This window comes from Poecilia mexicana, unplaced genomic scaffold (assembly GCF_051168715.1).
Source record: "Poecilia mexicana isolate PSO_F unplaced genomic scaffold, ASM5116871v1 scaffold_8, whole genome shotgun sequence".
NCBI classification, from domain to species: domain Eukaryota; kingdom Metazoa; phylum Chordata; class Actinopteri; order Cyprinodontiformes; family Poeciliidae; genus Poecilia; species Poecilia mexicana.
Genome location: NW_028263377.1, coordinates 24315380 through 24328130, shown reverse-complemented (window position 1 = coordinate 24328130; position 12751 = coordinate 24315380). Strand labels below are relative to the sequence as shown.

Here is a 12751-nt window from a genome sequence, read left to right as displayed (position 1 = left end):
GTCCTCGCACGCATAAGGGTTAAAACAGCCTTAAATAATGTTTCAAATGCTAAGTTCATAAGTGCTTTGTAGACATCTTGCTGTAAAACTTTAGGATCGATTAAATTAAGAAAATTAAGACTAAACAACATGGCAGAGCTTTATAATATTACTACATAAAGCTAATTTTTAAAGTTTAATCGGTAATACTTTTATAACAAATTTATGTCAGTAATGATTTCTTGGTTAATGACAAGTTGTCATAACGAAGACATTTTGAATAATGTCAACTTTGTATTAAAAGTGTCATAATTTACCGAATGACACTTTATGACAACAGTTATAGCTATTCATGAAGACTTATTGATGTTCGTGACAGGTGTTATGTCATGTTTATGACAGTATCATGACAGTCTTATTCACCCCCCGTCAAATAAAGTGTCACCATAAAGATATTTATATAATTACTGACAAACTGCATTTGTGCACAGAGAGCAGTGGGAAGCAACAAAGGGACCTCTGGTAGTTTGAGAGAAAACCATCATTTTGTTTTATCCATGTTCAAAACCATGTTCAGAGAATGAACTGAGTTTGAGATACTTTATGGGCTTTTAAAGAAATCTTTCCACTAAACATTTGCTACAGATGTCAAAACTTACATCCTGTTATACTTATCTTAGATTACCACAGACTCTTCATTGGCATGAATCAAAACCACAGATGTGCAAAAAACCAAGCAGAACTTCCGTTCTGAAGCAACAGTCACACCTTTAGTGCCGTTTCACAGTTTCCACTTTACTTAAAGACACAACAGAAGAACCTGCAGAAAGCAAGAAAGGTAAGAAATTATTTGCCTTTTTATTTATTTTTATTGCTAAGAAAAACTGATTTAGCTAAAATAGAAGAATTGTTGGATTCTAATCTTATTCGAAATCCATCATAATTTACATAAAATTAATCTTTTGAGAACCAAATAAGCTTTTCTTATCACTTATACATTTTTAATGTGCTCTTAGGATGCATTATACAGAAAGAGACTAAATAAATTATTTTCAGTTCAGTTTATTTCTATTGTGCCAAATCACAATACTCTATCTCTAAGGAATTTACAAAGCAAAAACAAAAAATAAGTTTTTTTATGTTAAAGTAAAAAGTTATTTGCAGGAGAGAATATTTAGTAGTTTAGTTTAGTTATCTCAGCCGAAGCCAAAGGAATCGCAGCTAAACAGATTGTAGCTTCAATAAAGAGTTAAATAAAGAAACAAAGTTAAAAGTTGAAATAACTGTACAGAGTGGATATTAAAGCGTTCAGTTTGTCCTGCAGCAGAAATAACCAGAAAAACCTTTAATAAGCTGATTATTAAAGACTTTATGTGTTAATTTAGCAGAGAGTCAATGAAGAGAAGCTGAAACAGGAGAAATATTAATTAGTTTATTTATTTGGCTTCTCTTCCTTGGGTTCACATCATTACACAAACATTTACACACTTAACGTTAGAAACATATTTATATATAAATATTTATTTGTAAATCATCAGCCTAATAGCATAATTGTCTGAGTGCAATTATTACACTTTATGAAATAATAATTCAGAGCCTCCTATGTGACATGGGGGAAAAATTATTTTGCAATAAGCAAATACAGCCAACAAAATGACCTTGTGTTGAGTCACAAAGGTCAATTTAAAATTTCAAAACTGTCTGATGACTTTATTACCCCGTAGAAATAAGTCAAAAAGTCCAAATAGTTTTTTATTTATTTCTTCTTACAGAAAGTTTCCGATAAATATGGAAAGTTCATGTTTCGCTTTTGCATTTTTCACACAAGTTTGTTTGTGGAGCATTTCTACCCTAAAGGAAAACATATAAAACTTCATTTATCTCACAAACGAGATACTAACTTTCATGGAAAAACCTTAAGAAAACCTTACATTACAGCAGAAAGACCCAGTATTCAGTTACACTGCATGAACTGATCAGTACATCATCGTAAGAACGCAATAAAAAACAAATCTGTATAATTAAGCTTCATTAGAAACATAATTTAATTCATAAATGTACTGTTGTGGCCATTTATGCTAAATTTGGTGAATTGTAATTTCTACCAATTTAGTTTTCTTCTTTGGGCAGTTAGAATATATTTGAGCTTAGAACCGAAATCTGTAATTACATTTTATATTTGGAATTGTTTAGATCACTTTGGTAAATAAATAGAGTAATTCAGAGCATGCTGGGTGATTGATGGAGGTTTATCGTTCGGCAAATGTCCGGTGTGATGACGGCAGGGTTTGTAAAATAATTTATTTGATCTCCTTTTGAACTCGAAACATCAGATTAAGTTTAGTTTTCAATTAAATTGTAAGATATTTGTAGTAATTATTTTGTTATTTTTACAAGAATTAAAGCACATATATTTTTTCAATCAAGTCGGAAATGGTGCAAAAATCAAACCACCTGTTACCAGGTCAAACGGCCCTTGTTCAAAATGTTTAGTTTAGGAACCTAGAATGCCATGACATTTAAATTTGTAAAACTATATCTTAAAATAATTAAGCAGTTCTTGTTTAAAAGCTCTGAGATTTGCTAAATTTAAAACAGATGAAGGAAGTGAGATTTATGTTTTCATTCTTCTAGAAATAAGTTTTTTTGAAGTAACGAATGCACAGACTGTTTTCTACGTCTCTCCTGGATATCTTTAATTTTAGCAATAACCCAGAAAGAAGGAAATCAAAGAAATCAGTTTAATATGAGATTTAAACAAGTCCTGGTCAAAAATAACTCAGAGGTTCTTTACTTTGTTACCAGATGCAGGAATGCAAACAGACATTTTGAGCTTCATGGCACAAAGAAATCAAGCAGCTGTCATCACATCTCTGATCTAAAGTCTCGTTTCTCTGCCACGTCGCTCTAACCTGTTCATGTGTGGTTTGGTTTTACCCCAGGTAGAGACATTTTCCGTTATACACTCTGTTCCTCAATGTGGTGGGACATGAGCGCTGCAGCTGTGGTCAACTCTGCTCTGATGTTTGCAGCAACATTCAGCAATAGAGATCGAGTGGTATTTTTATTGAGGTCATGAATGTTAAGATTCACTTTAGTTTTTGTGCAGAAGGACAGTGAAAGACTCATCTTGTGGCTCGTTGTGGAAGTTTGATACAGAAAATTTTAAGTTGTTCTTGCAGCTCAATTTAAACAATTTAAAATGTAAACCTAAGTTTAGTTGTTTTTTAAACCTGTTGGTCTCAGGTTGTCATTCACAATGACAGGGTTCTCAAACTCCAGTCCTCAAGGGCCGCTGTCCTGCAGTGTTTAGATGTGCCACAGGTAAAAAACAGTGGAATGAAATGACTTAATTACCTCCTCCCTCTGTAGATCGGTTCTCCTGAGCCTTGCTAATGACCTAATTATTCTTTTCAGGTGTGGTGCAGCAGAGGCACATCTAAAAGTTGCAGGACAGAGGCCCTTGAGGACTGGAGTTTGACACCCCTGTCACGAGAGGACCCAAATTTGGGTCCTCTCGTGACAGACAGGTTAATTAATATTTTTACTAGGAGGAAAGGGGACATGACAACAGGATCTCTAACTGCTAATGTCACAGTGAGCCACATAGTGCAGCTTCTCTGTGACGCCGACAAAAAGGAAAAGAGACGAGAACAAAAGAGAAACCGAGTGTACGGATGGAAAAAGGCTTACAATTCACTTCCTATGAGTATATACACTTTTTTCATAAGTGAACAGGACAAAATATGTAAAAACCAAGTAAAAAGATAAAAAAAATAAAAATAAGGTGGAAAAACAAGGAAAAAATGTGTGAGAGGAGGCAGAGTGGGTGGCTTCACTCAGTCTGGGATCAGAGACTGCAGAGAGTGAAAGAATGTCGTGAAAGGCGCCATAGATTATAGAGTTTAGTGGAGTTGCCTTTCACTGAATATCTAATCCTAATCCTGAATATCTAATCTCCAATTTTAGAGGATTAGATTTTAGAACGGATATGGTGTCATTGAGCCACTGACCGCTAGAGGGCGCTTTAGTTAATATCCGATGAAAAGGAGATGCCATTATGCCAATAAGGAAGTAAATGCTAAAATATCCAATTAATTAGAGGTGAACTGTTTGTAGTCAACTGGGAGCCCAAATATGGGTTTGATAAATGATCTTATTCCACCAGTTCTTTAGACCCAGTTCAAGTTCCCAAGCTGCCTTAACTTTGGTTGAGGAGTCAAAAGACAGAATTTAGAGATATATGAGTTTTGAAGAGGATCAGCTCAGAAACATCTCCCACTACAGGTTCGGTGGTTTGGAAGGAAAACTGGGAAACAAACCTTTGGCACAGAGTCTAATTTAAAGGTATAGATGAGAAGAAGGGAGATTAAACTCTAATGAAAGGTCTGCAGCTGCTAAAATACCTTCTTTATAAAAACCATTAAAACATGTCAGCCCTTATTACCCCATGATGAAAAGGTTGGATCTGTGAGCGCCGGCTGAAACAGATCATTCTTCAATAAAGGAGATTTTATAAAGATTTCAATTTGAAGTGTCCTAAATTTTTAATGCAGATAAACTACTAGATAATTTGTGAAGTCAGAGGGGTTGATGTATTGGGGGAAGTGAGAAGAGCATTTAGAGAGAAGGAGGAACACGGCTGGGCCTCTAACTTGCACCATGGGAGATCCAGACAGGGCCGTGCAGAGACCTTTGGAGGGGCAGGGGTTTAAAGTTAAAAAGGGCACATTGAACAAGAAACACCGTACAACAACATAGGAACAACCCATATTAATCAATAATTTAATTGGATCCTACTATATCATTGCCATCATATGGAGACAATGCAAAGCAAATGTAATATATTTTCCCCAGCAGGTTTAAAGTTTCTGTTTCTGCTGCTGACAGTCCTGGAGGCTGATCTGATCTGAGACTGAAGCTGTTAAACAGACCAGAGGACAGAAGGTCAAAGGTTATGAAGTTATCAAATAAGCAAATCTGCTGCCATTTTACTAATTAAGCCCTAGTAATATCTATTTAACCTCTAGAACAACTTGGCTGCAGACTGATTTATAGATCAAACAAGCTCAAAGGAGTAACTCTTTATAATCTTTTGATGTTAGTGTTGCCCTGCAACCTTGGATGGCTGAGGGTGAAGTATAAGATCATCTTCCCTCAACGTTCAATTATTGCTACAGTATTTTCTCTGTTTGTTTTGTGAACTCTAAATGGGCCGGATCTTCCTGTAACACTTGAGGTTCTGCAGTAACTTCTATTCACAGCCGTGAACCTCCAGCCCAGATCCCGTCAGCAGCGGCTTTAACCCGCCTGGTAGGAACGTTAAGGAGAAGCAGAGCGAACAGAGAGCAGGTGGTACCGGGTGGTGGTACCGGGTGGTGGTACCAGGTGGTGGTACCGGGTGGTGGTACCAGGTGGTACCGGGTGGTGGTACCAGGTGGTACCAGGTGGTACCGGGTGGTGGTACCAGGTGGTGCCGGGTGGTGGTACCAGGTGGTGGTAGCAGGTGGTGGTAGCAGGTGGTGGTACCAGGTGGTGGTACCAGGTGGTGGTACCAGGTGGTACCGGGTGGTGGTACCAGGTGGTACCAGGTGGTACCGGGTGGTGGTAGCAGGTGGTGGTACCAGGTGGTGGTACCAGGTGGTGGTACCGGGTGGTGGTACCAGGTGGTACCGGGTGGTGGTAGCAGGTGGTGGTACCAGGTGGTGGTACCAGGTGGTGGTACCGGGTGGTGGTACCAGGTGGTACCGGGTGGTGGTACCAGGTGGTACCAGGTGGTACCGGGTGGTGGTACCAGGTGGTGGTAGCAGGTGGTACCAGGTGGTGGTACCGGGTGGTGGTACCAGGTGGTGGTAGCAGGTGGTACCAGGTGGTGGTATCGGGTGGTGGCACCGGTACCGGGTGGTGGTACCACCCGGTACCACCACCTGGTACCGAGTGGTACCAGGTGGTGGTACCGGGTGGTGGTACCGGGCTTTGAGCTGCGTCGCGACACGGTGACAGTCTCAGTACCGTTTCTAATATAAAGATATTCTTTCTATCTGTCGGTGGGACCGACTCGGACCGCCTGTAGAACCGGGCTTTTAGCAGCCTGGGGAAGTTAAAGTCAGGAGTTTCTCTGCAGCCGAAGCATTTCTGTGTTTAGGGGCGAGGCGGGTTTTTTCCTGCTATGCGAGGATAATTATGAAAATATAAATACAGTTTTTCTAATGTCAACATCAGACCTACGTTTTTATTCACAAACCAGCGTATGAAAAATATTCTTGCCCATAATTTGATAGTTAGAGGTTCAGATCCCCTCCTCCTCCTCCTCACCATGGTGTCTGAACAACATGGAGGCTCTGAGAGTCATTATTAGACTGAGGGCAGCCAGACTAGTTCATTTTGCTAACTTACAGAAAACTTCATTTCAACTGTTTGATTCTTCATCTCATATGCAAAATAATATTTTTTTACAAAATTATGCAAATCCTTCAGATAAAGTGTTACAGTCTGCCTTTAATTTATCTTATATTTCAGCTTTTGCTTCTGTATTTTTCATTTGCAAACAAATAAAGAGAAATGTTTTGCTGATTTTTCATAACTATTTCTGTTTATGAGTTTTTCTTCCCCTTGTTAAATTTTCAGATCTGCACATTAATGTAACATTGTAAGAAACATGATTTAAGTTGGGGGGTTTGTTGGTGCCAGACGGGCTGGTCTGAGTATTTCATAAACTACTGGGATTTTCCCACATAACCATCTCTAGGGTTTACAGAGAATGGTCAGAAAAAGAGAACCTGGAGGGGCTACAGCAGCAGGAGACCAGACCGGGTGCTGCTCCTGGCAGCTAAGAACAGGAAACTGAGGCTACAATCCACACAGGCTCACCAAAACTGGACAGTAGGAGGTGGAAAACGTCGCCTGGTCTGATGAGTCTGGATTTCTGCTGCGACATTCGGATGGTCGGGTCAGAATTTGGCATCAACACATTCAGTTATTTTCACTGGGTAATAAAACACATTAAATTTTGCTGTAATCAAAAACGCATGTGGCTTCGTACATTTATAATTACTGACAAACTCAATGTGTGCACCAGGCGTGAGAAAACCGCTGCTTTCGTCCGATCCACATTCAGAACCAGCAACCAGCTCCACAGTATGCAATGACAAAAACTCAATGGGGTTTTTCTTTATTGCAAAGTCAAATCCTTACGAGAAATAATTGCTAAAGATGTGAAAAGTTACATCCTGTACTTAGATGAGCACAGACTCTTCACTGGCATGAATCAAAATCACAGAAGTGGAAAAAACCAAGCAGAACTTTCGTTATGAAGCAACAACCACACCTTAAGTGCTATTTCAGACAGTTTCCACTTTATTTAAAGACACAACAGACAGAAGAACCTGCAGAACGCGAGAAAGGTAAGAAATTATTCACCTGTTTATCCATTTTTAATGCAAAGAAAAACTGATTTAGCTAAAATAGAAGAATTGTTGGATTCTAATTTTAACAGAAATCCACCATAATGTGCACAAAATGAACCTTTTTAGAACCAAATGTAACTTTTTTTTTTATCATTCATACATATTTAATGTGCTAAATTAAGATTTATTAAACCGAAAGAGACAAAAAATATTTTCAGTTCAGTTTATTTTTATTGCCAATTCACAATACTTTATCTCTAAGGAATTTACAAAGCAAAAAAATACATTTTCTATGTTAAATAAAAAGTTAGTTGAGGAGAGTAAGAACATTTAGTTGCTTAGTTTTCCCAGTCGAACCTCATGAAGTGAACTTTTAAATCAGTTAAAAGTTGAAATAACTGTACAGAGTTGATATTAAAGCGTTCAGTTTGTCCTGCAGCAGAAATAACCAGAAAAACCTTTAATAAAATGATTAGTAAAGACTTTATGTGTTAATTTAGCAGGGAGCCAATGAGGAGAAGCTAAAATAAGAGAAATATTTGTTTACTTATTTGGCTTCTCTTCCTTCACATCATTAAAAACACATTCATTACAAAAACAGCTACACACTTAAGATAATATTAGAAACATAGAATATTTATTCATAAATGTACATTTATAACACTTTATATAATGAAATAATTATACTGAACCTCCTACGGGACGTGGAGAAAATCTTTTCTTTTGCGTTTCCTCTCAATAAGCAAATATGTCCTGGTCTGTTTTATATACAAAGGTCAATTTAAAGTTTAAAATGTTTATACATTTAAAGAGCCTCAGTGAAAACATGTTTATTTATTCTTAACTCTGTGGTGGATTGAAAATTGATTGATTGAAAATTGATTAACTGCATGTTTTTGTTTTTCTAAGAGTGAGATGGAACATTTTTAACCCTTCAGATTACCAACACAACAAAGACACAATGAAAACGGTCAGATGATTTTATTACCCAGACAAAATAACTCAAATATGCATGGACTGTTTTCTACGTCTCTCCTGGACAGGATATCTTTAATTTTAGCAATAACCCAGAAAGAAGGAAATCAAAGAAACCAGTTTAATATAAGATTTAAATAAGTCCTGGTCAAAAATAACTCAGAGGTTCTTTACTTTGTTACAGATGCAGGAATGCAAACAGACATTTTGAGCCTCATGGCACAAAGAAATCAAGCAGCTGTCATCACATCTCTGATCTAAAGTCTCGTTTCTCTGCCACGTCGCTCTAACCTGTTGATGTGTGGTTTGGTTTTACCCCAGGTAGTGAGGTTTTCCTTTATACGCTCTGATATGGTGAGCGCTGCAGCTGTGGTCAACTCTCCTCTGATGTTTGCAGCAACACTCAGCAATAGAGAATGTCAAGGTTCTGGTTCTGATGGACTCAAATACATCCAAAAACACAAAATCTTACCAACTAATTTTAGTTTAGTTCATGGTGCAAATATCTCAGTATAACATAAATAAAACAAAACTAACTTACAAGAAACTTTACAGCAACAAATATGAGCTTGTTGTCAGTCAATAATTTCCTAATATTGATGAAAAAGTTCTGGTTCCATCTGCAGATTAATTCACTGATAACAAGGAGAAATGTCTTGTTATAGGTGAAGTAATAAGAGCCTGATTTGATAATGGAAAATGAATCTGGCCGAGGCGGACCGGAACCGAACCGGTTAGTTAGTGGAAAAGCGCCATAACTGACCCATAACCAACAGAACGTAGTAAGAACTGGACCACAGAATATGACTGTCATGAGAATCATCAACACCTGTGCAGGTGGTCAGTGAGACACATGACTGATATTATTCTAAGTTATAAGCAATGAGAGCTGGAAACAAGATGGCTGCTGATGTTATAAGTTTCACTTTAGTTTTTGTGCAGATGAAGGACGGTGAACGACTCATCGTGCGGCTCTTTAAGCAAGTTTGACACAGAAAGATTTTAAGTTTTTCTTGCAGCTAAATTTAAGTAAATCTAAAATGTAAACCTAAGTTTATATGTAGTTGTTTTAATGTTGAACATGTTGTGGTTTAGAGTGTGCAGGTGCTCTTAGCGCCCTCTAGTGTCTGTGCACATCGCTGCCAGAGGCCCAATCCTGCATAGAAGACGCCAAGAAGAAAACCCAAGAATATATCACAGAACATTATTTAATCCCATTTTTTTAATTTTGTTTTTCTTCTTTTTCTTTTGCAGAATGGCATCAAAAACAGTTCAGACGGTTTGTGTGGTTCTCAGCGCCATCGGGCTGTTTGGGGTCATCATCTGCTGCGCCCTGCCTGAGTGGTTTGTGATCCATCGTGGTGATACGGTAATCATATGATCAAAAGACATTTTATGCTTGAAATTAGCATGATAGTTATGATTAGTTCGCTTTAAATGCTTTTCTTTACTCCACCCTATTTCTAACCTTCCTTTCATCTCCGAGATCCTAGAAAACACAGTTGCCTCTCAACTTCTTCTCCATTTAACCAGAAACATTTAACCAGATCCAGTCCGGTTTTCAGCCTGATCACAGAACAGAATCTGCTCTTTTCAGAATCACTAACACTCTCCTCATGGCGTCAGATTCAGGTTTACTTCCTCTTCCTTGATCTCAGTGCAGCTTTCGATACCATCTCTCACACAGTTCTGCTCTACAGACTTTCTTCCATCGGTATCACACACACACACACACACACACACACACACACACACACACACACACACACACACACACACACACACACACACACACACTCCTCGCTTGGGTTCAGTCATATCTCTCTGGCTGAACTCAGTTCATCCAACTTAAATCCCATCTTTCCTCCGTGGTCTCTCCTGGGCCCCAGGGTTCTGTCCTGGGGCCCCTTCTTATCTTCCATAATTTAACATCCACTTCCTCTTTTTTGCCGATGACACCTGCTGTTTTTATCCACTGCACCAGATCCTTCTCTCCCCCCCTCCTCCATGCTGATGGAGGAGGCAGACGAGGACCTGCTGTTTGAGTGAAGCCCCCCCATCTGCAGCCCGACACTCATCCTGCTATTTATTCTGTGCCTCTCTGGCTGTGTCTCAGACAAGTGATGAAAGTGATTTATTTCATCTTAACTTCCTGTTATGATGAAATAAAATCCTGGTTTGCATCAAACTTCCTCAAATAAGCCCTCAGGTTAAAAGTCTGGCTGTCGTTCCTGACAGTACTCTTTCTTTTCAACTGCAATTCTCTCCTGGTTGCACTGCCTCAAACATATAGCCGTAACCTTCAGCTGGTTCAAAACTCTGCAGCTTGCATCATTATGAAAACGGCCGCGTTTCACCACATCACTCCAAGTTTACAACAACTTCACTGGCTTCCTGTTGCATTCAGAATTCAGTCTAAAATCCTGATGTTCACATTCAAGACAGTTCACAACCTTGCCCCTCCTTTTCTGTCTGATCTTCTGCATGTCACCACCCGTTCCCTTCGCTCTTCCTCTTCCCTCCGCCTCAGTGTGTCTCAGCACCCTGGGGAAAGAGCCTTCTCTTACCCAACATCATCTGGACTTTCCTAATCTGTTTAATGACTCAGTGACATTAATTTGTATAAACTTCTCAGAAAATAAACACAAATCCTGCATTCAGTAAATAGACAATTATATGTTTTCTACCTGATTTAGTATCATGTTTAATAAGGTGTAAGTAAATATCTGTTTGTCTTTGGGTGGATAGGAAGTTCATGTTGGTCTGTGGAAGGTGTGTGTGAAGCCGAGCACTGGACCGCAGGTGTGTGGAACGTATGAAAGCACCCTGAATGTCTCACCGCCTCATTCCACCCGGGCCTTGACCGTCATCAGCTGCATGCTGGGTGTTCTCAGCCTCGTCGTCCTGTTCTTTGGTTCCGACTTCACCACATATGTCCAGAACGACACCAAACCCAAATTGATAAGGGCAGCTGGAGGGGGCCTGCTGGCGGCCGGGATGCTGGTGATCATCCCGGTCATCAGGGAGATAAGTGGTGGAGTGGGACTGACAAAGGGAGCGAGCATCTACATCGGCATCCTAGCTGGTTTGATGCTGATTGTGACTGGAGGTGTGCTCAGCTACTTAGCCAGATCCAGCAGCTCTGGAGGAATTACCAATTGCTTCGGCAACAGAGCTTAAACTAAAAAAAACGAAATTTAGAGTTTTTATGGAAGGGACTGGTGTCCAATAGACGGGCAGACGATTTGGTAAAAACTGGGAAGATGACATGAAATGATAATTTCTGTACTTTTATCAAGTACATGTTTTCTGTAACACATCTTTTATTTTTCTTTGGCAAAATTCCCAGTATTTTTCTTAAAATCTCTGTTAAAATCAAACTTCATGAAGATCCTGAGTATAAAAATAATTTTAAAAAACATATGTCTGAATGCAGGAAAATTAGATTTCAATGACCTATTGATGTATTTTTTAAATTTGCTTATTAAATCCATTTTATGTTTTTTCATGCTTTCTCAATTTCAGTTTAAAAACCAGTCAACATAATTACCAACCAGATTTGCTTCAATTTCATGATGTTTCTCAGTTTTCTGCTTTACTTTCTATTGATAAAACATTTACTGTAACTATTTCTGTTTTTGTACAATAATCACAGATCATTATCTTTGGTCAGATTCAGATGTGATTGGAAAATTAAATTAGATCAAAAAATAAAAAAGCTTTTTTTTTTCTACAAACAAAAAATGTAAGCAACTTTCAGAAAACTTTACTTCGGCTGTTTGATTCTTCATCTTTGACTCGTATACAAAATATTGCTTTACAAAATGATGCCCATCCTTCAAATAAAGTGCTACTGTCTGACTTCTTTACCTCTGAGTTTTTCTTCCTTTTGTTAAACTTTCAGATCTGCACATTACAATTTAAATAAAAAATATCCTAAAATCTTCACAAACTGTTTATTCATATCCAGCATTTTGGTTTCACCAGATTTTAGACAAAACCAAAACTTTGCACTTAAAGTTCACCAAACTTGATTGCATGAAGCTTTTCTGGATGATCTGAGGATTTATTGGATGGATGTTGAGTCGTGGTTTTAGTGACGCAGCTGAAGGAGAAAATGCAAATGATTTATGTTTATTAATAATTCTTGGAAGAAGTATCCAAAGTTGTTCTGCTTTATAAATAGTCTCTGATCATCATAAACTAGAATAATCCATTACTGTACAAATCTTCCTCTGAATTTCCCCTGCAGAACAGCGACCCCTGCTGGCTCCTTTTTGTACATATTCACTCTACCAGAATGTTGCATCTGTTTTTTCATGTGTTTTTGGGATAAAATAAAAATAATCTCCTTTATTTTGACAAAAATGAAACAAACTTTTCCTCTTTAC

At 38.3% G+C, this 12751-nt stretch overlaps 3 protein-coding genes across 4 annotated transcripts in view; all 3 read left to right on the top strand.

Moving 5' to 3' along the window:
- Positions 1-716: 716 nt before the first annotated feature.
- LOC106908087 (claudin-4-like) lies at positions 717-12229 on the top strand. 2 transcript variants are annotated; one of them, XM_088007766.1, is made up of 3 exons: positions 717-817; positions 9615-9729; positions 11109-12229. In XM_088007766.1, exons 2-3 carry the CDS (start codon positions 9616-9618, stop codon positions 11538-11540), a joined length of 546 nt encoding a protein of 181 aa, XP_087863892.1. In that variant the 5' UTR covers positions 717-817; position 9615; the 3' UTR covers positions 11541-12229. The 2 variants fall into 2 exon arrangements, with proteins under 2 accessions (XP_087863892.1, XP_014829544.2); XM_014974058.2 differs by lacking the exon at positions 717-817 and adding an exon at positions 7024-7382.
- LOC106908079 (claudin-4-like) overlaps positions 718-12751 on the top strand; it is a 30774-nt gene continuing 18740 nt past the window's right edge. The window contains exon 1 of the mRNA XM_088007759.1: positions 718-817. The gene's annotated coding sequence lies outside the window, so the exon portion shown is untranslated. The remainder of the gene's footprint in view (positions 818-12751) is intronic.
- The window catches only part of LOC148158112 (claudin-4-like), a 51924-nt gene continuing 39907 nt past the window's right edge, over positions 735-12751 (top strand). The window contains exon 1 of the mRNA XM_088007764.1: positions 735-817. The gene's annotated coding sequence lies outside the window, so the exon portion shown is untranslated. The remainder of the gene's footprint in view (positions 818-12751) is intronic.

Coding starts and splice junctions, on each gene's coding strand:
- LOC106908087 (XM_088007766.1), top strand. CDS start 9,616: ATGGCATCAAAAACAGTTCAGACGGTTTGTGTGGTTCTCAGCGCCATC. Junction 9,730..11,108: donor TGATCCATCGTGGTGATACG/GTAATCATATGA, acceptor TTGGGTGGATAG/GAAGTTCATGTTGGTCTGTG.